The sequence below is a fragment of the Takifugu flavidus genome, chromosome 21 (genome assembly GCF_003711565.1).
Source record: "Takifugu flavidus isolate HTHZ2018 chromosome 21, ASM371156v2, whole genome shotgun sequence".
NCBI lineage: Eukaryota > Metazoa > Chordata > Actinopteri > Tetraodontiformes > Tetraodontidae > Takifugu > Takifugu flavidus.
Window position 1 is genome coordinate 6785234 of NC_079540.1, and position 27875 is coordinate 6813108.

Below are 27875 nucleotides of genomic sequence, written 5' to 3' on the forward strand. Positions count from 1 at the left end.
CTCTTTAGCAAGTTGCAAATGGTAAATTTGCTTCCATACTTACTCTTTTACATACCATACTATATCACACTACATATGTTATTTCTAAGATATTCAAAGATACTTTGACACCCAACAAAAACAACTTCATAGTGCAATACATTTTCCTTAAAGTTAAATGCAACACTTTAACAGTAAAGTACAAACACACTAAATGTCAAAACACAGTGACATTTTAAAAGCAAATGTTTCACAAAATACTTTAAGTACATGAAACATTAGCATTAGTATAAGCAGTTTGAAGTGAGGCACTTTCACACTATTTCTTTACAATAAGAGGAAAAATATGTGATTTAGTTTAAAAAACAACAAAAAACCTGTCAAATCTATTACTCTTAAGTATTTAAAAAGACTCCACATGCAGTAAAATATCATTTTATTTACACAATCTCTCAACAAACGGCACATGCAATAATTTTTTTACATTTTTAAAAGCAGTCATAAAAAAATCTTAAACAAAAACCTTCATCAGTCAAAAACTATCAGTCCTGTAGTAAAGTTTTCCAAATGAACAAAAAGCTCACGTTTGAAGTTTGTGGTCAAACCGTTTGGCCTCGGCTGTGGATGTGAAATTGTGCTTGGAAAGATGTTCAGTACTCATTCATGACATCATCAAAGAGGCCAAAGCATGGTTTCAAAGTATTTTCAGGTTTTATCTTCACAAAAAAAGTTTTTCATCTGCTGCTGGGTTGCAAAACCTAAATATGTAGAAATCTGATAAAAATGCACTTCTTTGTAGCTTCATTTTGTTCAGTGAAAATACTCTTGCAGATATGCAGCATCGCTCTGACACCAGAACGTGTGTATTCATGGTTAGTTGCAAGTTGTTTCCACCCTAAGCAAAAATAGCATTTTAATATTATAAGAGCTACATGATAGTTAGAGACAAATATAACAGAGGCTTTAATGTCATTATGTAAATCACAGCAAGCCTAAGTGTGTTTTCCCCTTTAAGATCAAATGTCTGTATTAATATTTCCTAATTCATTGTTGACATTTGGGCATGGAATTAAATTAAGTACTTAAATAATGAAGCGTAAAAACACAGAACGTGCACTACATTGTCTTGGTCTCCATGGAACATTTAATCATATTAATTACTGTTTTTTAAAAGAACATAAATGTTGTGGTAAAATCTAAGATGTAGAAATGTTCAGTTTCTTTAATTACATGTAAAAAAATGTACATAAATTTAAACAAGATCACAGTATTGATGTATTCATAGGAAATTTTCATGTGGCTGATTCTGTAAATTCTATGACATAAATGGTCAGTAGTTTAACATGAAAAGATTTCTTTATTGGTTTGAAGGAGAAAACACCAACCTCCTGATCATCCCCCTCAAATATTAGCTTCAAGTACTATTCTCATTTTCATTCTCAAAAAAAGAGCACTATTAAAATCATTCATTTCCCCCAGTGAATACAAAATAATCACAAATGATTTTCATTTGATTTATCTATTTAATTTACTTAAATTTGCAATTTATTTTTAAGTTAATTAAAAAATAAATATTCAGATTAACCAAATACAATGTGTACATTGCAATTATTACAAAATAACAAAGGGCTAATGTAAATAGCTGATCACATTAACAAGTGCCTGAAACTGGAAATATATCTTTGAATAAAGTTAATATCCTCCGCCTTGGCTTTATATCTCTCGCTACCTACCCACACATATGTACATATATATGTACATGTGAGTGTGTGTGTGTATATATAGAATTACATACACATACATACACAGATGCATACATAAAGACATATTAATGACGTGATCATATAAGAAGGCATTACAGTATGGTGACAACATGCCAATTAAAACCTGAATTAGTATCCTCACTAATTTCTGTTTAATATTTTTCAAATAAAACAACGGAACTGCACGCATAAGACACATTAGCGGTCAACAGGCCAACATGTATCATCATGAGGGCAGCACAAATGACTAACGCAAAAACTCACTTGGGACTGAACAAGATAAGACTTTCACCAAGATAAACGATGCAGATGGTATATTAAATTTAAGATATAACAAAAATTTGGTTCTTTTACATCTCAGAAAGTAAATATATATATTGCACGAGTACCAAAGTGAAAAAGAAAGTCATCACTAGCTTAGAGAGTAACAGGCTACACTGAGCATGGTGTATATGCATAGCTCCACGTAGAATGGATGGTTTTATGTTCCAGCTCTCCTCAGAATAACTTGGAAACACATGCGGCATTATTTTGGTTGTTTATTTTAGAGGTGAATTTCAGCTCTGATGTTCTATACCACATACATTTTCTGCTATTGTCCAAAATATCATCTGGATGGCAGCCCTTGTGTTAAGGAGGAAAATGACTGCCGTGTCGTTAGCACTGACAAGAGTGTCTGAATATTAATGATCACAATCTCAAGAACAGAACAGAAGAGGAAACACGGCCCAAGTGCAAAGAATGACAGCAGCAATTTTCACAAGCCCTTATCAAAATTTAAAGACAAAACATCCCTGACATTTTCCTGGAGAGGCTTAAATTGTTTTAGAACTCTTACTTAACTTAAAAATAAAATCTATTTTTGTCTAGAATTCTTAAAGTCAGTCTTCAGTGGTGTCCGTGTCATCATTGATATAGTCTTCTTCCAATAGCGTGCCCCCGTTTTGAGTCCCCCATTCTTCCTCATCGTATTCTATGCTGTCATTGTCCTCCAGCAGTTCATTGTCAAGTTCCACCTGTCCAGCCACAGCTTGGATGCCAGCTAATGCTCCATCAGCCGGCAGTAAGACAGCTTGTTGTCCATATTGGTTGTTGCCTGGTGCAGGTGGATCAGCAACAGCAGCATCCTGTGGCTCTGCATAGCCCCCATTGTTGTTGGAATTGGTGGCTCTCTCCCGGTTCTCCTCCTCCACATAAACCCTCTGGTGGCACATAGGGCATGTGTCCTGGATGTAGAGCCACTTCCTCAGGCACAATGTGTGGAAGTAGTGGTGACAGGGGGTGATGCGGGCTGAAGAAGAAAACTCCTGATAGCAGATGGCACAAACATCATCAATGTCCCTCAGCTGATCCCCATACACCTCTGGTAGTGAATTTATCTTCTTCACAGCTGTGCGGCGGTTAATGAAGGTTTTCCAACCATTCTTGGCCTGCAGGTAGATGTTGAAATAAGCGTGCAGGCACATCATGCAGGCACGGATCTTACTGCCAGACTCGAACATCATTGTGTAAGCTCCATTTCCAAACATGATGACACCAAACAGGAACTCAATGATGTTGCCTGTAGAGCGAACATAGTAGACATAGTCGTCCAGTTTTTCCCACAGGACATTAGAAAAGCCATCCACCATGAAGAGGCCATAGACAGTCAAGGACACCACAACCTGGAAACAGATTTTTAATTATTGTTCATTTTTCATCATAACAGACCATATTTTGACTTAATTTAGATTTGAGTTGCCTTCATTTATACTAGTCATTAATTAAGCCTCTACAGAAATTCCACAAACCCGAGCATTGTAAATTCATAAATTCATGAATAAAATTTACATAAATATTTGAATTTTTCATATTGTGATTTTGCTGAAACAATCGACCCAGGTGGTTATCTGGCTTTGAAATACTGAATCCAATGGAAAGTCTCCCTACCTTGAGGCAGAGCTCCACGCAGAAGGCCGTGACAGCAAACAGCCAGGTGTTGAGGGCGTAGTGGTGCCAAAGGGAGTAACTGAGCACGACAGGTAGCACGAAGAGCGCCATGGACACGAGCAGGACAGGGAAGTGACGACGGACAGAGGAGACATGCGAGGCACTCAGGGACATCAGGACGGGGTCGGTCATCCCATGGATGAAGTGCAGGATAGCCGTCAGTAGAAGGCACATGTTCCGGCTCAGGCGGACCTTCATATTGAGCCAAAGATCAGTAAACAAGCTAAATTTGGTTTTTGCTCTCATTCTTCCCAACTTGAACTCAAACTAACAACTTTTCTATGTACACAAAAGGCCCATTTCTCATGTATACTGTTCAAAACTGTCTAAATCTGTGTGAGTGAGCACTTCTCCTTTCCCAAGATAATGGGCCCACCTCGCAGGTGGGACATAAAGATGCTGACAGGCAACAGTTCTGGAGAACATTCCTGCGGTCAGCATGCCAGTGCCTGCCCCTCAGACCTCGTGGGACCTGTGAGTGGGCTTTTAATTTAGGGAGCTGAAACCTGTGCATGGTTCATGCCGTCTAATCAGGAGAAACAATGTTTGAGAGAAAAGGGCCTTCGTCTGTATATAGAAAAGTCTTGAGTTCAGCCTAAAAAATGGAAGCAAAACAAGTGTTGCATGACTATTTTAGTTATTATAGGAAGTCAGGTACCAGTCGTTCCTCTGGATCCAGACCGCTGAGTCCCGTCTGCAGAGCCAAGATGAAAAACAGAACAGGAGCCACAAAACCTAAACGCTTGTCCTCTTCTTCCGTTGACCCTAAAGAGTCACGAGACACTTTGGTGGAGTCATCGTAGCAGAACAACATCAGCAGAGCTGCAAAATCTAGGTACACAACACACACGTATATACACACACACATACATACACATATATATACACACACATATATACACACACACACACACATATATACACACACACACACACATATATACACACACACAAACACATATATACATATACACACACACACACACACATATATACACACACACATACACACACACAAACACATATAAACACCCACAGCCGTACCAATGAAGGCCAGTATGCTCAGGCCAAGGTAATGGGCCACAGAGGAGATAACGGCGCTCATCCCCAAAACCGTCAGTGTCGAATCACAACCAGAGATGATCAGGTTACTTGTCAGATCCCAAAGAACTTCCCAGTTTGACATGTATCCCTGAGGAAAACAAACAAAATACCTTTATGACAAACAAGTGTTTACAAATTACAATTGATCATTTGACTGACGTATCAAAGTTGCATTAAAGGCCAATAAATGTTAGAAATTTACCACTCTAGAGTTTATCACTACAACTTCCACTGTGAATGGGTTAGGGTTAGTGGATCAGATACAGAGCTTGGAGCGAGCTTATCCGAATGCCTTAGTTATTGTCTTGGGCCTCTTTCACAAAGGTAACCTCACACACGAACTCCCAAAATACAGACGGTTTAAATTTTAAATGAAAAGCCCAACCAGAGAGAACACTCTGGATCACTGTCACAGCACAGTTAGCCGTCTCCGACCATGTGATGGTCCCTCTGCTACCCAAATCCAGGCAGTAACTGAAACTCTGTAACCCTGCTGTGAGCACAACAAAGCTGTGGTCCAGTGAAGCCGTTGAGGTTCTGCAGGCGTGTCTGGGCTGGTATGTTTTCAGGACTGTAACAAACTGTTGGGATGAGTACAGATGCTGTAACATCATATATCAGCTTCTGTGAGGACAGCTGTGTACCAACATGCACCAGGGTGAGGTACCACGACAAACCCTGGATCACAGCTGAAGGAGGAAGGCTCGGGCCGAGGAGGAAGCGTTTAGGAGCGGGGACAAAAACATGAAGGTACGAAGCTACTCTGAGAAGCTCCAACACCAGATCTCAGCCAACGACTCCACATTGTCTGGAAGGGGTTCGGACAGGTTACCAGCTACAGACCCAAAGCCCCCCACTCCGTCAACAATGCACGCCCAACCGATGAACTGAACGACTTTAGATCAGATCCTCCTCCTTCCCCACCCCAGCAGGGGCTCAGGCCTCTTCACACCTTGCCACCTCAGAGATCCCCTCCTGCCTGTGCAGATCAGCTGTCTCCAGCGTTCACTGCCATCTTCAACACCTCACTGGAGACATGTCATGTACCAGCTCGCTTCAAGACCTCCACCATCATCCCCATCCCCAAAAAGCCAAGGATCAGGGGACTGTAGGACTACAGACCTCTCTCTCGTTCTGACCTGTGTAGTAATGAAGTCCTTTGAGCGCCTTGTGCTTCAACACCTTAGATATCTCACAGACCCTCTCCTGGACCCCCTGAAGTTCACCTACAGGGCCAACAGGTCTGTAAATGACACAGTTATGGCCCTCCACTACATCCTCCAGCACCTGGACTCTGCAGGAAACTACATCAGAATCTTGATTGTGGAATTCAGCTCCGCATTCTACACCATCACCGCCCGTTACAAGTCAAAACACACTCTAGACTTTCCAAGGATTAAATGTCAAGCATAGTTTGGTATCTGCAAAGAAGAAAATTATTTTTTAGCTTCCACAATTACAATTATTATACACAAGTTTAGTAGGATCACAGGGAAATAGATTCTTTTTTGAAGAGCTGATAAATACCAAACAAGATTCTAAAACGTATTAAAATGATGGCCAATCTCCACAAGTGCAGTTCAATGTTGAACCCATAAAGAAATTTCTGACTTGACAGAAATAGCCAAATTAAAATCAGGCTGACTGTTTCTGATCTTACCTGCGAGTGTGAGCTTCCATCCATGGTGCCTCCTGTGGTTTTACTGCTCTCCTGCCTTGCCACTTGCACCACATACACGAGGATCATTCCCTGTGCAGTGATTCTGCTCAGCCAGAATACCCGCAGCACATCTGGAAACCTGATCCTTTTCCATGTGTCCTCCAGGAGCAGCTGAAGCCCATATATTCTATACATGTGACGTACAAGCAGGTAGACATATCGGCAGGAATAGTAGAAGCATTTAAGCTTCATTGCCAGGCATACAGCTGTATTAAGTGCAAGCAACAGGCCTGACAATGTGGCAACCAGCTGCCTAACATCCACTGGTAGCTCAATCATCAGTGTCCACAGAGGGATCATAATATCCAGGACCACAACTGCAGCAAAAAGTGACTGGACATTGAGGAGGAAAATGTAGCCAAGACCAAAAATGAGCTGGACAACAGCCATACCCATCCATAGTGTCGAAGCATTCTTGGGCAGCAGATGGAAGCCCAGTGCCGCATTATAGTAGTAGCTGTAAATATCGGAGTGAGAAGTGGCATAATAGTTGAAGAGCACCGCTGCCATCCCTAATAGAGCAGCACAGAAGAGCGTGTAGAACTTAAACAAAGCTTTCTGGGACAGCAACAGAACCACACTGGAGATGAAGACACCTGCAAAACAATAGAAAAACAAGAGGACATCTGTAAGGCCATTTTTTACTGCTCTTGGACTGATTAGTTTTAGAGGGAGTTTTTCTTGCTAATGTAGCTCCTGATTGAGGGTAGAGTACCGTAGATATTCCTACAATAGTGAGGACCCTAACCCTACAATAGTGAGGACCCTAACCCTACAATAGTGAGGTCCCTAAGCCTACAATAGTGAGTACCCTAACCCTACAATAGTGAGGACACTAACCCTAACCCTACAATAGTGAGGACCCTAACCCTACAATAGTGAGGTCCCTAAGCCTACAATAGTGAGGACCCTAACCCTACAATAGTGAGGACCCTAACCCTCTAATAGTGAGGACACTAACCCTACAATAGTGAGGACCCTAACCCTCTAATAGTGAGGACACTAACCCTAACCCTACAATAGTGAGGACCCTAACCCTCTAATAGTGAGGACACTAACCCTAACCCTACAATAGTGAGTACCCTAACCCTACAATAGTGAGGACACTAACCCTACAATAGTGAGGACACTAACCCTACAATAGTGAGGACACTAACCCTAACCCTACAATAGTGAGGACACTAACCCTACAATAGTGAGGACCCTAACCCTACAATAGTGAGGACACTAACCCTACAATAGTGAGGACCCTAACCCTACAATAGTGAGGACACTAACCCTACAATAGTGAGGACACTAACCCTACAATAGTGAGGACCCTAACCCTAACCCTACAATAGTGAGGACCCTAACCCTACAATAGTGAGGACCCTAACCCTACAATAGTGAGGACCCTAACCTCTAATAGTGAGGACACTAACCCTAACCCTACAATAGTGAGGACACTAACCCTAACCCTACAATAGTGAGGACACTAACCCTACAATAGTGAGGACCCTAACCTCTAATAGTGAGGACACTAACCCTAACCCTACAATAGTGAGGACCCTAACCCTAACCCTACAATAGTGAGGACACTAACCCTAACCCTACAATAGTGAGGACACTAACCCTAACCCTACAATAGTGAGGACACTAACCCTACAATAGTGAGGACCCTAACCCTCTAATAGTGAGGACACTAACCCTAACCCTCTAATAGTGAGGACACTAACCCTAACCCTACAATAGTGAGGACACTAACCCTAACCCTACAATAGTGAGGACACTAACAACCAAGTACACGATGATTGTTCATATGCTTACAAAAACCATTGGCTTTATTTTGTAAAGGGCTACAAAAGTCAGTTAAGCCTCACAAACATGTTATAACACTCAAATCCACAATCATCAGCATCCAGAGCAGCAACTAAAAACTAAATATATTCTGTCACTAAACAGGATTTATCAGTTATTCTCACCACAATACAATCAACTCGTTAATTATGTTCAAGGAAAGGAGGAGTGGTTAAGAGTGGTTAAATGGTTTTGTGCCTTAAACAAAACTAAGCACCCCAATTCACCGAGCCACTGGATGATAGTCACACTCACTTCAGACTAGTTTATTTCCTAGTCTGACTTAAACAACCCTTTAGAAATGAACAGGTTGTTCCAACAAGGATGATTGATGCCGTTAATCCACAGAACATATCCGGTTGACATGAAACAAATCTACAAAAACTGCTTTAAATAAATGTGGTCCAGCTAAAACTAGAGTCATTTCAGATTGCTCATTGCGAGAGTAAATATAGAATCAATGACAATTGTACCATAATCGATATATGACTACATGGGGTTTAGATTATAGCGGTTGGATTCCAGATTGGACTGCAACAAACCAAAGAATAAAGTATTTGTTCCAGTCGTTATTAACTTTAACGTCTAAACATGCAGGTTCTCTTCCAGCAGAACCCAAACGGGCCGTAGACGAGAAACCCATTAAAGACCGTGAAATGGATTTACTCCAAAAGTGATCGATTAACAGGGTGCTTGATCAAACAAACATGCTCTTGTTACCGAAGCTCACCTGTGATTCTGATCGCCAACTTTGCCACCGAACCGGCCCATCCAGAACCTGCATCATAGTGGGAGTTAAAAATGGCGTCTAGAATGAAAATACAGGGAACTCGCAGAACCACGTCCAGCACCACGAAGACCTGATGGCCGATCCTGGCTTGAGCAGTCGCCATATGACACTGACGAGGGGGTTACAATCCTAGTGTCCTGGGTTGCAAGAGTATAGTTCCAGTTAGTCCCATCGCTAGTTTCTTAGATAACCAGGACGCCACTTGTGCCCGCCATATTGGTCAGCTCGACCTCCTGTTGACTGTCGTTCCACGACCAAATTCCACCTTAGGCTTCTCCTTCGACTGTGCTGCCAGTGAAAGCAGGTCATCAGGTGTTGGTAATCAGCTGTCGGACTGGTCACCTCAGCCTGAAGCTCAATCGATTAAGCAGCACGGCTGGTTTGGTGACGTCACTGCGTTCCCGAGGGTGCGGCGAATGACGCCACATTTCCGCGTGCATTTCCACTATTAAACAAATTTATCCGCATTAGTTTGTTTTATTCTATTTTTAAAGGTAACTATTACAATTAGAAATAAACCTTTTAGTTAAGATGTAATTCAATGACAAAATATCTCGACATTAATGTTGGAACAGCAACAAAAGTCACAATTGCCCAAAAAAAAAATAAAAAAAATAGGCAATCCAAGTCAAATGATTCCATATGATTCCTGAAACTCCAGGATTACTGAGTTGAATGAGGGAAGAAGACTTTTCTGGTGTTGTTGTAAATGATGCTTGCAAGCTCCTGTGGGTCTTCATCTCTTGCAGCTGCCATCACCTCCAGAATTTGTCTGAAACAAACAGACATCCGTTTGCTAGCATGAAAATGTATTATGCCTCTAATATAAGTCTCGGCAGCACTCACATGATGTGACATGGCTCATTCCTGTCCTTTAGACAATGTCCTGCCTCCCATTTCTTTTTTGTGGGAAATGTAGTTTGGATATACTTGGATCCTGCATGTGTGTTCCTTATGCAACACCACGGAGCATCTAAACCAGGACACAAACATGAATGTATAAGGAATTATTTAACCTCCAAGGACCCGACCTCATTAACATGGTTTTTAAAATTTCCCCCACTAAGAAGATTTATTCTATATAGAACTACTAAGTTAATACATTCCAAAATGTGATATCCACACAATTGTAAGCCAGGACTTAGGAGGCTCAGTTTTATATTAATAAAATTAATCTAAAGCACATCTTAAGATGAAGCAATAGAAATGTGTCACTTTGAATGTGATTAAGTAATAACAAATAAAGGTACTGTTAACATCAGCCTTTATTGTCCCGTTTCACCAGAAACTCACCTGTTTCTATCATCAGCCTGTCTGATGGAACCGATTTCATTGCTTCCACATTCGCCTCAGTTTTCAATGAACTAAGTGAAAAAACACAGGTGAAACTTTGCTGTTGCTTTGAAATAGGTCACTTCAGAAATAATTCTGCACACCAAAATCCCAAATAATTGAAGTCATAATTGTGTCAAATTATACAAATAAAATCCAATCCTCCATCAAGAGTATTGCAACACTTTAACTCTTGTGTTGTGTGGCTTTAACTCTCTTTTGACATTAATGTTCACTCTAGTTACACTACACTGTAAAATAGACACAGGAAGCATTTTATGAAAAAGAAAACATGGACATTTTTAATGTATCAACATTGATGAATTTTACAATAGAGGGATGGTAATTTACTAATCCGATAACAATTAAATGACTGCCACCATGGTGACAAATTTAGAATGTCATATTGTATGTACATACATCCACTATATCCATCCCCCAACAATACCGTATCTATGAGCTCTTGCTAGCAAATTGTGGTAATATAGATAAAAAGGGACCATTTTGAAAAAGCTAAAAAAAAAAAGTGGCATTCGGTTTAGTTTTGCTTTGCTTTAGGGTTAGGGTTGGGGTTGGGGTTAGAGTTGGGGTTGGGGGTTAGGGTTAGGGTTGGGGTGGGGTTGGGGTTGGGGGTTAGGGTTAGGGTTGGGGTTAGGGTTAGGTTAGGGTTGGGGTGGGGTTGGGGTTGGGGTTAGGGTTGGGGTTAGTTGGGGTGGGGGTAAGGGTAGGGTTGGGGTTAGAGTTGGGGTGGGGGTTAGAGTTGGGGTTGGGGTTAGAGTTGGGGTTAGAGTTGGGGTTGGGGTTAGGGTTGGGGTGGGTTTAGGGTTGGGGTTAGAGTTGGGGTTGGGGTTAGAGTTGGGGTTAGAGTTGGGGTTAGAGTTGGGGTTGGGTTTAGGGTTGGGGTTGGGGTTAGAGTTGGGGTCAGGGTTATCCCACCCACTCTCACCATCCATTAATTCCGATGTAAAGGTCCATGTCGATGAAGGCTGCAGCTTCCCGAGCATCCCCATCAAATGAGTGCACCTGACAGAAAACATCAAAAAAGGAATAACGTGAAGAAAGAATTCCTTTCAAGAAAAACCCTTACAATGACCTACTTACACACCCTTTAACTGATACGTTGTGGAAGAACCTTTTCATTTTATTGCAGCAGTCAACATTTGGCAATATTTTACACAAGTGCTCCTGATCTGTCCGATTGTGGGGAAATCTCGTGTACAGCTCCCTTCAAATCACCATTCAGAAGTCTAATTGAATTCAGCTTTAGGCTCTGGGTGGGGCATTCGGAAAATAACTTTCCATTGGCGCCATCCTTCAGTTGATGTGGATGTATGCTTTGGACTTTTGAAAAACTTTAACATGAAAATGCTCTGTAACGTTCCAACAGAAGCATGAAGGCGTTGTGACAGTGCCGGACTTCCAGTTCCTGGGAATGTCCATATTGTGCCACATTTTCTCCACTTGATGATGGATATCTTCACAGTCTTACATGTGTAGATAATGCCGTGGGAATGTTTTATACCCTTTCCCAGACCTTTCAACGCTGAGATCCCTGTGGTGCTCTCGAAGCTCTCTGGAATATGGCTTTGGCTGGAAAATGCAACAAATAATATGCTACTAAAAAATATGCAAAAAATAATGGCTGGTAAATATCCTTATAACTGGGGATGTGGCTATGTTCAAAACAAATTAGTCACATTTGAACTAGCCACATCCCTAATATGCAACTGCATTTCTTTTATTTTCTTTCACCTAAAAGAGTCACACCTTGTTTTCAGTTGAACTGTTCATGTTATTGGTCGAATTGAACATTTTTGGTTTTTTTAAACCAGGAGTGTATTGACTTTTAATAGCTGCTGTATGAAATACCTGTTTTTTTAAATTTGAGAATATATATAGAATAAATCATTCCAAGGTCATTCGATCATTCCAAATCCATGAAATGGATATAGGACAAGAGAAACAAGAGAAAAGTTTAGGATGCTATTATAATATACTAATATGTCCAACTTGTGAACCTAATGCATTTAAAAACACATGTTTTGGACATATGTAGTAAAACAAAAAGATTCCCAACATGACTATGACTACAGTGAAGTGGACAGTATCCTTGTTCAAACACACTCACCACTCCTCCAACACACCGATCTCTGTTGGTCCTCATGATGTCTGCCAACATGGAGAAACCAATGGTCAAAAGGTTCCTCTCAAAATCCCTCTCATACTATAGTTGTGCTGCCTGTGGCGTATCGGAGATGTTCTGGCACGGGACGCACTCTTGTAACTTAAAATATTTGGCATCATCACAGACAACTAGAAAAGTGCTGTATAAATACAGCCATAAAATACATTTTTAGGTACTTGCACTTTACTTGTTATATTTACTTATTATTTTAGCTTTCACTCACAACTTTATATAATTCGGAAAAAAAAAATCAGACAGTAAACTATCACTGTTCAATATGTACTTTTACTTTATGTTTCCTTAACATGTTTAAGCAAAAGAATATACAGTATTTAGATGTACAAACATACCAATGAATGCTTGATGGGCATTTCTGCAGTGGAGGAACATGGGGAGGTTCGTCTCCTCTGCTACCTCAAACTGCTTCTCAAAGTACCTGCATCAAATCAGTAAAAGGAAAATCAAGTTATTCCGTAAACACGACAACAGTTTAGCCAGAAAGAATATTTCTAAACCTGATAAATTCCATCCGTACTGTATTTTTATGAGTAAAATGGGGTTAAATTTTCCCTTTGACAATATACTGTACATGGATAGACTTGACTTACTTGAGTTGAGTTTCTTTTGGGCAGAATTCCAACCTGTCAAAATCTGGCAAAAATATTAAGAACACCCTTAATAATATGAACATTGCAGGTCATTATTATCATTCGGAAGTGGCCCTTTTTGCTCACAAGCCCAGTTGTGGTGAGGCATTTGATACTTGTCAGTCTGCAATAAATCATTTTTCTGACAGTATCTTTGAATTAAACAGGGTTCTCTCTTGAAAAATGAAATGTAAATGTATGTTGTTGTTTTTGTAATATATTTTCAGCAATAGATGGAGTGTTTATACCACATTACATTTAATAAAATGTTTGGGACTTTAACAGACAACAAAGCATGAATATTTGAGATTTATTATACAAATTATTTCACAGAAATAACAGTATCAAAATTCACATTTAATTGTTGACTGCTAGCATAATTAGCACGCTTTGTGTAACGTTATGGCTGATCCTGTATTATTTAAAAACTGGAACAGTTTCCTGGCATATTAGTTGTACAATTGGACAAGCCTGGTGTTGAGAGGAGATGGAGATGTGTGATGACCCCTGACCCCTTTATTGTGTATAGCATGCACAATACATACCTAGTCCACACTCACCAACAGCCACCACTTTTCCTCTGTGTTTTGCTGCCAGCTCTTTCAGACCTGAAAGGTACTGAGATTCACAATTCTGCTCAAAATCACAGCAGCGAGTGGGATGGCAGCCAACGGTGCAGTAGAAGTCCTCTTTTAAAAAAAAAGCAGAAAGAGCTTTAGATTGAAAGTAAAAACCAACATCCATAATGACAAATTTTGACTAAAAGATTAGCTTGTTTTCTATGCATTACCCCTGCTCTCAGCTAGATTAAGGGCATTCTTGCTGTCTTCAAGACTCCCCCCTGTGATGATAAACTGTGCCACAGTACATTTTCATTATTGAGAAATTACACTGAAAACGTTTAATTTTACGACATCAAGAGTGAACAACATTTTTTCCCTGGGAACAAAAATATTTCTGCCTTTTTGTAGTTGAACAAATACTGGAATTTAAAGCAGAGATCTGCACTTTTTCCATTAATTTAATGTTGGAATTCTTACATACAAACATACAACTATGATAAATCAATGACATGCTAACCCAGTTCAAAAAGATTTTCAAATGATCCTCTTATAGGAAAATAAGGGACTTACTTTTTCCACACCAACTTTTAGGGCTCTGTCAATGATCTGGTTAAAATCATCTACAAAATACGTAAACGCATAAAAGCTGAGTTCATATTAACATTTGGAATCAGTCGATAGGACAAAAATTTGCAAGCTTCTTACCTTCATGTTTCTGCTTCCCTCTGTAAAGGCCTCTAAACATAGGATCTGTCAGATTGACGCCAATATCTGAGAAGCAGTTATTTATTATTATATATCATTGTGACAATCTTTTAATGTAACAAAATAGATTTAGGAAAATGCCTCATAATCAAACAGAATTAATAAGTAATCAAAGTTTTTTTTTAAAAAAAGAGAAGAAGAAGAAAAAGGTACTGGAGGAACACATAGACTGCAATTAATTAGAGCCTAAGAGCATCAGAACTACCTGGAAAAAATCCCAACCCATAAACGCCAGATGGAAAAGTCTGGGCCCCGTCTTCGCTGGGACAGGGTCTCTAACCCTAACCCTGACCCTAACCCTGACCCTAACCGTAAAGTATGTAGTCAATAGAACCCTAACCCTAACACTGACCCTAACCCTAACCCTAAAGTATGTAGTCAATAGAACCCTAACCCTAACCCTGACCCTAACCCTGACCCTAACCGTAAAGTATGTAGTCAATAGAACCCTAACCCTAACCCTGACCCTAACCCTGACCCTAACCGTAAAGTATGTAGTCAATAGAACCCTAACCCTAACCCTGACCCTAACCCTGACCCTAACCCAAAAGTATGTAGTCAATAGAACCCTAACCCTAACCCTGACCCTAACCCTAACCCTGACCCTAACCGTAAAGTATGTAGTCAATAGAACCCTAACCTTAACCCTGACCCTAACCCTAACCCTAAAGTATGTAGTCAATAGAACCCTAACCCTAACCTTAACCCTAACCCTCTAACCCTAACCCTAATGCCGGGTTCACACTGGATACCCAAGTGCTGCAAATAGTCCCAGCTGGTGTTTTGGCCGCCTGGTCTATTTTGTGTGTTCAGGAGACATCTGAACGTGTGTGACAGAACATGAGTCCAGGAATCCTGAGTCCAGGAATCCTGAGTCCAGGAATCCTGTATGTTGCCATATGAGACCACTCATACAGTAGCTGAGTTACTTGTGCTTTTGACTAAGACCACACGCGTGTTATATACATCATATCAACTGCGTCACACTTGATTCTCGCAACCTCTGAACAAAATGCTGATTTCCAAAAAATGGTTTTAGGTTGACAGACAGGTCCTTGTTCATGACTTTGCTGGTCAATTCAGATTTTAAGCGGTCCTGGTTTCCAGCTGTACAGTAAATGCACCAACAAGATGCTTGCTGATGCTGTAGGAGATGTTATTCTGGACTGGGTCCTTTTACTTGCGTTGCAGTGTTGAGTAACTGACTGAAAACTACAAAATGGTATCAGTGCACACTTAATGCTGGGTAAAATGTTCAAATATCGATTTGATATGAATAAAAATAAAATATAACCATGATGGTTTCCATCGACTCCTGTCCAATAAAAAAAAGACACGAAAAATTACAGCCTTTACAGCTGACTGTATCTCAAGAAAACAAAAATAGCTATATAAACGTTATCCACGATTCTATTTATACAAATAAGTTGGTCATACTTTTTTAGCCAATTTCCCATTGTGAAGTTTCGTGTGCGCATAGAGCCTCGAGAAGTGAATCCTTTTCAAATCCATTTTGTTGAAAAGCTTGAATACATCACGAACCCATGTTTTGCTAAGACCTAACCCTGCCAAATAAATGCGTACTTACCTATGAATTTGTAATGATCCATGATTGTACAGCACTTATGAAATTATCCAACAGCACACGCCGCTGTCAGCCATGCAAACATACCGTAAGTACTATAGCAGAGAGAAAGCACATTCATTTATCTTTGCCTTGCTGTTAGGTTGTCAAGATTTAGGATGATTCGTTTGTTGTTGGTCAATTACTCACGTTCAAATCAATATTTGAAATGCATGCCATTTACTTAACAAACTTAAAACAAACAAACAAACAAAAAACCGACCCCTTTTCGCAGTAATAATACATTACGGTAACGACAAAAGACCGGAAGGAAGTACGACAGCCAGTTTCATTGATTACTTTTTTTAAACAAACTTTATTAACCATACGATTGGAATTTTTTACGTTGACGTAAAGGTTAAGCATATCTGCAAATAAATGAGAAAACGGAAGAAAATTAGTCGACAAATAAATAATAGAGAAAAATAACCCTACAAAATAAAAGTAACCATGCTGGGATTACAAGAAAAAAAAATCAATCCAAACTGAAAACATTAAAATGGCAGCAGATTCTCAAGTTCTTGTTTTTTTTTTTTTTGTTTTTTTTTTTGCAGAGACTGAAAATATAGTTCTAGGTCTTTCATAATAACAAAAGACATTTGCTTTGGTAGTTTACATTTGTAGATGTAAAATTAGATTTCAGGTGTTGCAGCATATTTTATAAAACCAAAAAGTATATTTTTCAAACGCAGATTAAAGTCAATGATGTTATCCAGGATAAATGTACATATAGCTTGCCACAATTTATGAGAATATGTTCAATTCCAAAACAAATGTCTCAGTGTTGGAGTCAGAATGTACAATTTGAAACCAGATCCTCGTATTTGAAGTAAAAAGGCTCTGAAAGGGTTTCCACATTGTCCCAAATCCACTTTGCCTTGGTTCGCTAGGTTAGGGTTAGCCAGTTGCTACCAGTGAAGAGAATTGTGTTTACCTTGTTATCATGTATTGTACCATATGATTCTGTTTTCAGTTAGAAGTACTTTAGAAGTTAGGAATGGTAGAATCATTAGCAAGTTTAATAAAGATTAGTGACCCTTCATTGACAGGATTGTTGTTTAGACAGTTGTAATCTCAGGAGACAATCAGGCTGAAGGTGTTAAACAGACATCGTAAAATGGGACAGCAGAGTGGTGTTGATAAGCTCATCTGCAGGAAGAATGTGAATTTTGGCCTGGCCATTTGGGAAACACCGGAGAACAAGGACTGTACCAACATCCAATGGGACTGGAAGAAGAAGACGAGGTCATCCAAGAAGAAGGACTGGATTGGACTGTATGAGCATTGATAATTCGCATCTGTGTTTCTATAAAAGATTGGGTCAAGGGATAGTCAGGGGATCAGACTTCATGCCTTGACAATTGACTCTGTTATTGTAGGGTTATGAACTGGCCGGGGCTCTGTAATATTTGTATCTTGAATTGGTTCTATTTGCTAAATACATTTTGAAATTGGCATTTTTCTTCTTGAAGTCTTCATTCAAAGAATACGCAGATCGGCAGTGACACATGTGAGCTATTGCGATCCAACACCACACACAGTCCTGTTTAGACTACATGATTTTTAACCATATGTACGTTTTTGCTCTTCTCCCACAAGATAGCTCAGTTGTGATTTAGCATGTAGATAGCAAGCTGGCCTATGGGATCTGTATATGAGCTGTGTTTCGCTTATATTTTGCCGACCTGGAAGCTAACCCTAACCCTAACCCTGGAAGCAAAAGCTAACCCTAACCCTAACCCTAACCAACCTGGAAGCTAACCCTAACCCTAACCAACCTGGAAGTTAACCCTAACCAACCTGGAAGCTAACCTAACCCTAACCCTAACCAACCTGGAAGCTAACCTAACCCTAACCCTGGAAGCAAAAGCTAACCCTAACCCTAACCCTAACCAACCTGGAAGCTAACCCTAACCCTAACCCTAACCCTAACCCTAACCCTAACCCTAACCAACCTGGAAGCTAACCCTAACCCTAACCCTAACCCTAACCCTGTCATGGTCCTAGTTTTCTTGTTATTGAGTGCCGCATTTTCATTCTCTCTCATCCTCATCTGGGCAGAAGACTGTCAGGAGCAGCTGCCAGCCAATGACAATCAGCTCTCTTTTAAAGGCCGGTCATGGTTTCCTACAAGTCCAAGTTCATTCTCCATGCTACCGTCTGTGCCAGTACCATGTTTTCCATGTTTTTTACCTTCATGATTTTTCCTCCTTTGACAGGCTTATCTGTGCCTCTCTCAAATTTTTCTATTTTTCAGTGCCTACTGAAGAGAGCCAGTCTCGGCACTTGCTGCTGTTCCGAGTTTTTTCTTTTTTTCCCAGATGTGCTGTGAAAGCCAAAGTAATTAATGCACTAATGTAATGCACAACCTAACTTTAGATGTACGATATTGCAATATCCAAGGTGTAGCCAACTGTGTTGCTACTTAAATGTAATCACAATTAAATAATAAGTATTAACATGTGGTAGCTTAATATCAATTATGCTTTTATTGTAACACAAGGGGTGGGCAGGGTGTACAAATTGAACATAATAAAATGTTACTCAACCACTCCACCTGGAGTAAGGCTTTCTACAGCTGCAACTGTATGAATGCTTATCTGGGGAAAGATGGCAGATGTGTCAGTTACGCTTTGTTAAGTTATGCATTAGATATTGTTCATTTTTTCATGGTGGGAGTATTTTAAATGGTTATATTGTGGGGGAGATATGTGTCAGAGGGCAGTAATTGGGTATTCACTTCACGTCACTAATATAATAATTAATAATTCACTTTTTCAGAGAGAGTGAGAAACACCAAGGTGCAGGTTGAGCAGTCTTTGTCTGCCCTGGGTGCAGTTTGAGTGAGAAGCACAGAGGTGCTACTGGTTTTCAACCTGTTTATGAAGTTGAAGTCAAATCAAATAATGGACCAAGATGAATTGAGTTGATTCCTGAGTCCTCTGTGCTGAGCCTAGTTGAGTTCAGGCAGATGAACTCATAATACTCGACAGGCTTAACGTCCCTACGCAGACCGGGTGGACTTTTGTGACATTAGCAGACATGTAATATGTTCTAGTTTGAAAGGGAGGGCTCTGCTGTCTGCCTTCTTGTTTTGGAAGCAAGAACAGTTTCCTCAGACACCTGTGTCATCTTTCTGTTCTCTCTCATCGAAGGATCAACTTGGCTTATCATGAGTACAACGTAAGGTAAGGTTCTGCAAAAATAAGGAATTGAAGATGAAGTTTTCTTCTAAGCCTGCTACAGTCTTGCTCTAGAACCACATATGTCTTAAAATGTTTGTGATAGACTATGGGATGCTCTAGATGGGAATGTTTGATTGGGTGGGCGGCAACGTTGAGCTAAGCTCAAGCTTCAGTTTCCTGCCTTCCTGTAATAGAGCACTGCTGGGCAGAGTATCTAGGCACAGAGGTGTCAGTCAGTGTCCTGAAGCCCTGCTGGATGCTGGGCTAGGTATCAGTTGTCTTTGGGCTTCCTGGAGCAAGCTTCAGGTTCATGCCACAGTAGATTTGTACTGGCTGTTTAATTTACTCTGGAGAAGGCCCGTGGCTCTCTGTGGCTCCAGTATACTTTAGTTTAATGGCTACCTATAATAGAGTAATCCTGGGAAGAGTGTGAAGCTACAGAGATGTCTAATGGCTTCCTGAAACTCCAACATACTTTAAGTTCATTACTGCCTGCATTAGAGAGAGATGCTTCCAGATTATTCGGTTTTGCAAAAAGCCTGGAGCTCAATTCTGCTTTTGTTTTGTATATTTGTAGATGCTAGACATTGTATCAGTCTAGAGAGGCCTGATGGCTTCTTGCAGATATATGCTTTAAGTTCATGTCTGCCTGCATCAGAGTGATGTTGCCTGGTAAATGGGTTCTGGAAAAAAGGCCCGTGAATTTTTGAAGCTGGACCTTCATGCAACAGAGCAAAGTCGCTTAGAGTATCAGGCTAAAGAGATGTCTGAGCGCTACCTGAAGTCTGTTTCAGGTTTATGAATGTCCACATTAAAGTAATGCTGCCTGGTCAATGGCCAGCTTGAGTATGCTGCGCATATTACCTGACTACATTGGTCTTTTGACTCCCAGAAGCTCCATTCCACTTCAAATTCACGTGTTCCTGCAATAGAGAAATGTAAATTTCCCCATGTGGGACAAATAAAGGACCTGAAACTGAAATAGAGATGCCAGGCAGGGTATAAGCTGTCTGTTGGCTTCCGGGAGATCCAGTACATTCCATGTTGGCTCCTGCCCATATGAGAGTGGTGCTGCCTGGTTAATGGCCACCACGAGCACCCCCACCCGGACCACAAGCAGCAGGGCCGAACTGCTTCTATTACTGTTGTTGTTGTTGCTGCTGTAGTCGTTGTGTCTTAATCAAGATAAGTCAACACTAGATGGCACTGTATTCCTGTCGAAATGATTCCCATTATCTAGCAGTGGTTGTACACAGGTTAGGTTGTACCTAACCCTAACCCTAACCCAAACCGTCTAACCATAACCCTAACCTAACCCTAACCATAACCCTAACCGTAACCTAACCCTAAACTAACCCTAACCCTCTAACCATAATCCTAACCTAACCCTAACCATAACCCTAACCATAACCCTAACCATAACCCTAACCGTAACCTAACCCTAACCTAACCCTAACCTAACCTAACCCTAACCATAACCCTAACCTAACCCTAACCCTCTAACCATAACCCTAACCTAACCCTAACCTAACCTAACCTAACCTAACCCTAACCTAACCTAACCCTAACCTAACCTAACCCTAACCGTAACCTTAACCCTAACCCTCTAACCCTAACCCTCTAACCCTAACCTAACCCTAACCTAACCCTCTAACCCTAACCTAACCCTAACCCTCTAACCTAACCCTAACCTAACCCTCTAACCCTAACCCTCTAACCCTAACCTAACCCTAACCTTTCTGCAGCTCTGTAAACCATTTGTTCATTTTCTTTCTTCCTTTTGCATCATTTGTCTTGCCCATTAACAACGTAGAATTTTCCAGCATCTCTGCAATTATCCTGAAAGCCTTTGAGTGAAACTGCTGATGCTCATTTCATTTTGGGATTTTATAAAGAATAAGGCTAAATGTGACAGTTATGTGTTACAAGTACAGTTAAATTTAAAAACAACAAAAATCACAGAAGCAGATACTCAAATCACAGGAAGGATTTTGTATTAAAACTCAATGAGGGGACACAATTTTTGGTAGTTTAATACACAGCGAAGCATGGTCAACATCAAATTCTATAGATACTACTTCACCACTGGATCAAATTTGGCCATGACCTCCACTTCTTTTAGGAAAATGCCCCTTTATGGAGTAATAATAATAATAATAATAATAATAATAATAATAATAATAATAATAATAATATGTACTTTTAAAAAATTAACATGCTTTAGACAATATGAATTGTAACACAACAGACAACTAGGGTTAAAAATTCTACACCCCTGCCATATGGGTAAAAAGGGAATATCATCTTGATTGACAATTAAAAGTAGGAAAATGTTAGTTAGTCAGATGTAGACACCTACTGAGTAGGTTTAATATTTATATGTAATCCTAAAATAGTAAAGACACATCCATGTCATCCAGCTACAGAAATGTAGAACTTGTTATTTGCTGATTAGCCTGCAACTTTCAGGGTTAAGGTTAACTGTTTTAATAACTGATGCGGCATCAGTGATACCGTACAACTGATGTAACGGTGGAATGGGAGAGACAGTTCCCAACCCGTACTTCATTAGGGTTAGGGTTAGGGTTAGGTGTGGCTAATCCTAACCACACCTTCTAAGAGGAGCTGAAAAATGTTTTTGGGTTGAGTGACCAGAACTAACATGACACGCAGCTTGATGGCATCTAAGTAGGGCAAAAGAATGGTGGTCTATTACTCTATTGACTGGGCAATGGGAGACAGCTGTGAGTGGGGAGGGACCTGTCACTGCACCTGTTTGAAGCAGACCTCTACTCCACCTCAGGCTCCTGTGCCTCTGCTGCCACCCCTCCACGACCCCATGCACCCTCCACACCGGCCCTACGACTGTGCCATTGATCTTTTGCCACCCAAGGTCCATTTGTATGCCATTGGTCATGCCTTTCTGACAGTCCAGGCCCTGATCACTGACATTCTGCAGGATATGCCAAACACACACCGGTCCAGCTGTTTCATGTCCACCACAGGATTCCACCTATTTTGATGTGCCCAGTTCCCAGCATTCGCCCCAGAAGTTTCTGATCCTTCTGCATGCGCTTTCATCCATTGCCAATGAACCCAGGTCCAAGCACAGACCAGCCTTTTGCATTCAGTGCACCACTCCACCACCTGAGCCAGGCTGAGGCCAGTCCTTCCGCTCCATGTGGAATCTGAGAAGTTTACTCCCAGGTTCAGCAGCTCTTTAGAGTCAACGGGCCAATGTTGGTGAGGCTTCAACTGCCTCAGCCCCTGCAAACCTTCCATATCTCAAGGGTTAAACTGGTCCATGAAGGTCCCCTGTCTCCAGCTGTTTCACCTGTTCCTCCTCACAGGGTCATCAACGGATGTCCAGTGTATTTAGTGCAATGCTGGATCTGTTCCTGCCTCCGTGGGGACTGGGGCCAGAGGGTGGGGAGATTCATTACTTGGTGGACTTCTCTTTACCTTCACCTCACCACCAGTAGGCATATTTATATATTACATTACATTATATTATATTATTATAGTATAATAATTATTTGTAGTTAGTTTGATTGGGCATTAGGGTTTGGAATAACCCTTTACATTTTAATCTATGAGCTTATACATTTTAGGAGTAATATGTGATATTGAAACATTCTTCCTAAACTTTTCCTAAAGTTGAGAAATGTCAGCTTTCTGCAGCTGGATCAGTTCCTTGTAAATCTGCAATATACAAGGACAACGCCTGCACTACTTAGTGTCCTTTAATTTGCATTTACATAGTAGGTTAATCATTATACTATATGTCCCGTTAATTTAACTTCCCCCTCTGTCTCTCTGGACAGTTTGCTGAGAGATTATTAAGCATATGTGTAATGTATTGTGTGTACTATATGCAAAAAATATTTAACAGTAGCCCATTTTTATTCTCATAAAGGACACATTTATTTTTTACTATAGATTGGTCAAGATTTCTGTACTGAGCCTGCCAAATAACTAAATATAATACAAATCAATAACATACTAGAATGAAATCTATTTATTTTGTTGACACTAATGACCCATTTGTCTGTATGTATCGGAATGGGATTGATATCTGACATCCCATAATAAACTTTTATTCCCCGGATTAAATAATTCTGCTTGAGAACATCTGAAAGTGCCACTGCCTGAATTGTGGGTCCCCCTGTAAAAAGCCCACACCTCTCCCCATTATGCCATGCTAAATTATGATTTTAAAAAAAATATGAGAGGAATTTGTTATAGAGTTAGAGAAGTAGGAATTTGTTTTTTGTACAAATTGGGGATGGGAAATGGGCGGCTCCTTCACGGTATACACACGACGGGGCTCCACTCTGCCAAATAATTAGCCCGTGTAGAAGGACAAAGGCTTTTATTTGCCTAAATTTCATACATCATTGCTTGGCTACATCATCACTGCATTGCCGCGGATCATCTGAACTTCAGCAGTCATAAACTGATAATGAAAAGAGTAAACAAGAGCAATCCATGAGGCTTTTTATCAATTCTACAAAAGATTGTAGAGCTGTGAACATTTAGACAAAATTAAATACCCTCTTCTAGGCGAACATGTTGAAACAAATTAAAGGCATGCCAGTTGAGGTACAGCGACGCTGATTGTCCTGGGGGGGATGAAAGGTGACCCGGTGATCAAGAACCTGAATGACGCCGTCCCTTGATATTCAAAGAAGCATACATATACAAATATCTATACATTAACCTTGCCTTCCCCACAGCATATAGATGCAAGCCTTATAACTTTAGCACATAGGCTAATATATACACAACAGTAGATAGCAATGATAGGTTCACCACCTCTGCAACCAACAGCTCTTTGTCCAATCTCAACTTGTGAATAAAACATGTAAAACCCAGCAAGATCTAGTCGCAATTTCTCCAGAATGACCTTGATTCTCTAACTGAAATCATAGTCCATAATCTACCCCCTCATCCAGCAATCACTCGAGTCTTACTTTCGAATACAAATATTAAGTTATCATGCGATATAAAATGGTTAAACAAAAGCAAGAAAAAATAGGTTAAAATAGCATAAGGTAAGATAAACTGTTAATCCTGCATTGCGGAATAGAATGTAAGGAAACATTTTAAAATGGAAACCAGATGTACCGGCGATACAAATACAGTAAAATGACTACAGTACTAATGTAAACAAGAACAGATTAAATTAATTATAAAACTCATATATAAATGCCCACCAAATGAAAATAAGGACACATTTCAACACGTCAATGACTAAACTAAAATTTCTTTATTAAAATTCCTGCAAGGCCTAAATTTAGAAATAAGTAGGAGCAATATATTTTTTGCTCTTTTAAATTAGTATCTCTTTTCACCTCTGTTGTTCTGTTTGGAAGGAAGAAATCTGTGTGTGGCCATTGTCGGCGTGATGGCACCGCTTCTCCACAAATTTCTTTGAGGGATTAAATTGATTGATTGAGGTGAACTCCTGGTACAAAATGTATATACATATTTATATAGCTGTCATTGTGGGCATAGGCAATGCCATAGGGAGAGCAGGAAAGGTGCTTGAGCAGCATCCTTAATGCTATAACACCAGTTAAAACCTTACAACCATAATAAGTAATGTGAAACAGAGAGCGTTACCGGCTTGGAGGTCACCCGGCTCAACAAGAATGGTGCATCAGATGGTGATGGACCAGGGAAACCTGAGTAGAAATAGGCAGTGCAAATGGAATAGGGATGAGAAGAAGGAATTGTTATAATGCTAATACACCAGTGACCCTAGACTCTAGGGTCACTGGTGTATTAGCATCTCTAGGGCCTAGAGAGATGGTGCGCATGTATCAGATGTGGGAATGGAACCTTTGATACCCATTATCTAATCTATGAAATAACTAGTAGCTCATTGTTCCAACTAGTAGCTCTGTGAAGCACTATGGACACCAATGAACAATTGCCCCTGAAACAAGCAATATACAGTATAGCATCAATGGTCGTTGAGGTACTTGGCACAAAGCTAAACACCAGCCATAACCAACAAGATCCTGCATGGGTTAGGGTTAGCAGTAAATAACTCTGAACTTCATGAAGAAAAACGTGCCGCACATGCCACCACCTCCATAGTCAGGAAGGCACAGCAATGCCTCTACTTCTTCACCCATTTGAGCTTACCTTGCCTTCTGCCTGAACCACCATTTACAATGGTGCTGTTGAAATTCCAGAAGCCCCTCAGTCTGGTATAGCAGCTGCTTTGTTGCTGACCGGAAGGACCTACAAAGGGAGGTGAGGATAGAAGATTTCTCCTTCTCATGCACATAGAAGGTCACCAGATCAGCCCAATCATCCATTCAGGATCAATGTCTGTCTCGCTGTCTCAAGAGAGCCACCAGTATCATCAAAGATCTCACTCACCCAGCAAAAGAACTGTTCAATCTCATTACCATTACCTCAACAAATCTTCAGCAGAACTTCCAGATCCAAAAAAAGCTGCTTCCCTCAACTCACACAAGAAAGGTTCATGAATGTGACAACCATGGCACGCACAAAGTGAAATGTCAAATTAATTTACACTACTATGGTCTTTGCATGGATAATAAGATACATATTGACTTACATTTGTTTCCCCATGCTGCTTTTTCTGTACTTGCCCAACTTACCCAATTGAATCAAATTCAAAAGAACTGTGAAATTCTCTGTAATCTATATACCTACTGTCTTTTTTGTATGTGTCGTGTTTGCTATGGAAAACCAACCGAGAGGCCAGCTTCAGACCCATTACACAAGTCACACGCCATATACCAAGGTGATGCCTATGGCAAATGCCAATCGAGCTCTGCGGTGCTGGGCAGTGAGCAGAGGGCCCACTACAGGACACGGGCCCTCAGCCCACCCTCATGGAGCCTGTTTCTGATTGTCTGGTCAGAAACATTCACACCCCCAATCTGGCCAGCGATGAGATGTTTAGCCGCATGTCATCGCTTCGTCGCTGGCTGTCACGGTGGTGCCCCGATAACCAGGTGGCCTTTATAGACAATTGGAGCACCTTCTGGGGAAAACCTGGTCTGATTAGGAGAGACGGTGTCCATCCCACTCGAGATGGCGCTTCTCTCATTTCTAGCAATCTGGCTAATTTTATTAGACCCAAAGTGACCTGACAACCCAGGGTCCAGACCAGGATGCAGAGTTGTGGTCTTACACACCTCTCTGCTGCTTCCTTAGATCCCTCATCCACCAACAATAACATATTTAACATTATAGAGGTAGTCTCTGTTCCACGGTTAAAAGTTCACCAAGCACAGAGCAGGGGAGCGGTCAATCACCAAAATCTTATTAAAATTAATACTGAAGCACAAGTTGGAGAAACTAATATCACAATTAAGTGTGGACTGTTAAATATTAGATCTCTTTTGTGTAAATCCCTGTTAGTGCACGACCTGATAGCGGATCATCACATTGATTTATTCTGTCTTACTGAGACCTGGCTTCAGGAGGAGTATGTGAGCTTAAATGAATCTACTCCTCCTACCCATCTTAATTATCATATTCCACGTGTTACTGGTCGAGGAGGGGGAGTGGCAGCAATCTATCACTCCAAGTTATTAATTAATCCCAGACCAAAACATAGCTTCAGTTCATTTGAAAGCCTGACTCTTGGCATCACTCATCTGAACTGGAGGACAGAAAAGCCACTTCTGTTTGTAGTTGTATATCGGCCCCCTGCTGGGCCACATTCAGAGTTCCTGTCTGAGTTCTCTGACTTCTTATCTGACTTGGTCCTTAGAACGGAAAAAGTCATTATCATTGGAGACTTTAACATCCATATGGACGTTATAAATGACAGCTTTAGAAATGGCTTCATTTCATTACTTGAGTCAGTTGGTTTCCTCCAGCAGATAAACCAACCAACTCACAGCTTTAACCACACCCTAGATCTAGTTCTGACTTATGGTGTTGAGGTAGAACATGTGTCAGTGTTCCCTCAGAACCCAGTCCTGTCAGACCACTCTTTGATCACTTTTACATTTATGATTAAAGATTCTTCTATGCTCAGAACAAAGTCTTACTATAGCAGATGTCTTTCAGATAATGCTGTAGCTAAGTTTAAGGAAGTGATCCCTGTGCTGATCCCAGGACCACCGTGTGTTTCCCCAGGGATCAATCATTATAATCTTAGCCCTGCTGAGGTTGACTCTATTGCTGAAGGTGCAGCAACCTCACTGAGAATCACGCTTGATTCTGTTGCCCCCCTGAAAAAGAAAATAGTAAATCAGAGGAGGTGTGCCCCCTGGTATAATTCACATATCAGGACCCTCAAGCAGAAAGTGCGAAGACTGGAAAGGAAGTGGCATTCTTGTAAATAGACAGCTACCATGTAGCCTGGAAAGACTGTCTATTAGTTTACAAAAAGGCCC

General features: G+C 40.6%; 2 protein-coding genes and 1 long non-coding RNA gene across 5 annotated transcripts; all 3 read right to left on the minus strand.

The window, feature by feature from the left end:
• Nucleotides 1–398: 398 nt before the first annotated feature.
• rnf139 (ring finger protein 139) lies at nt 399–9564 on the minus strand. Of its 2 annotated transcripts, none has more exons than XM_057021220.1 (6): nt 9122–9564; nt 6496–7181; nt 4776–4923; nt 4390–4496; nt 3672–3923; nt 399–3406 (listed from the first exon to the last, which is right to left on the minus strand). In XM_057021220.1, the coding sequence occupies exons 1-6, from the start codon at nt 9282–9284 to the stop codon at nt 2624–2626; spliced, it is 2139 nt and encodes a 712-aa protein (XP_056877200.1). In that variant the 5' UTR covers nt 9285–9564; the 3' UTR covers nt 399–2623. The 2 variants fall into 2 exon arrangements, with proteins under 2 accessions (XP_056877200.1, XP_056877202.1); XM_057021222.1 differs by having other exon boundaries at nt 6496–7151; nt 9122–9562.
• A 74-nt stretch (nt 9565–9638) lies between these two features.
• tatdn1 (TatD DNase domain containing 1) lies at nt 9639–16353 on the minus strand. The gene is made up of 12 exons (XM_057021255.1): nt 16262–16353; nt 14614–14679; nt 14479–14528; nt 14136–14199; nt 13891–14034; nt 13307–13349; nt 13049–13134; nt 12642–12682; nt 11460–11536; nt 10475–10545; nt 10028–10154; nt 9639–9953 (listed from the first exon to the last, which is right to left on the minus strand). Exons 1-12 carry the CDS (start codon nt 16281–16283, stop codon nt 9845–9847), a joined length of 900 nt encoding a protein of 299 aa, XP_056877235.1. The 5' UTR covers nt 16284–16353; the 3' UTR covers nt 9639–9844.
• A 7253-nt stretch (nt 16354–23606) lies between these two features.
• Nucleotides 23607–26393, minus strand: LOC130518557 (uncharacterized). Of its 2 annotated transcripts, XR_008948075.1 has the most exons (4): nt 25636–26393; nt 25108–25169; nt 24036–24156; nt 23607–23938 (listed from the first exon to the last, which is right to left on the minus strand). It is a non-coding gene; the product is annotated as an uncharacterized LOC130518557 (long non-coding RNA). The 2 variants fall into 2 exon arrangements; XR_008948074.1 differs by having other exon boundaries at nt 23607–24156.
• Nucleotides 26394–27875: the final 1482 nt, after the last annotated feature.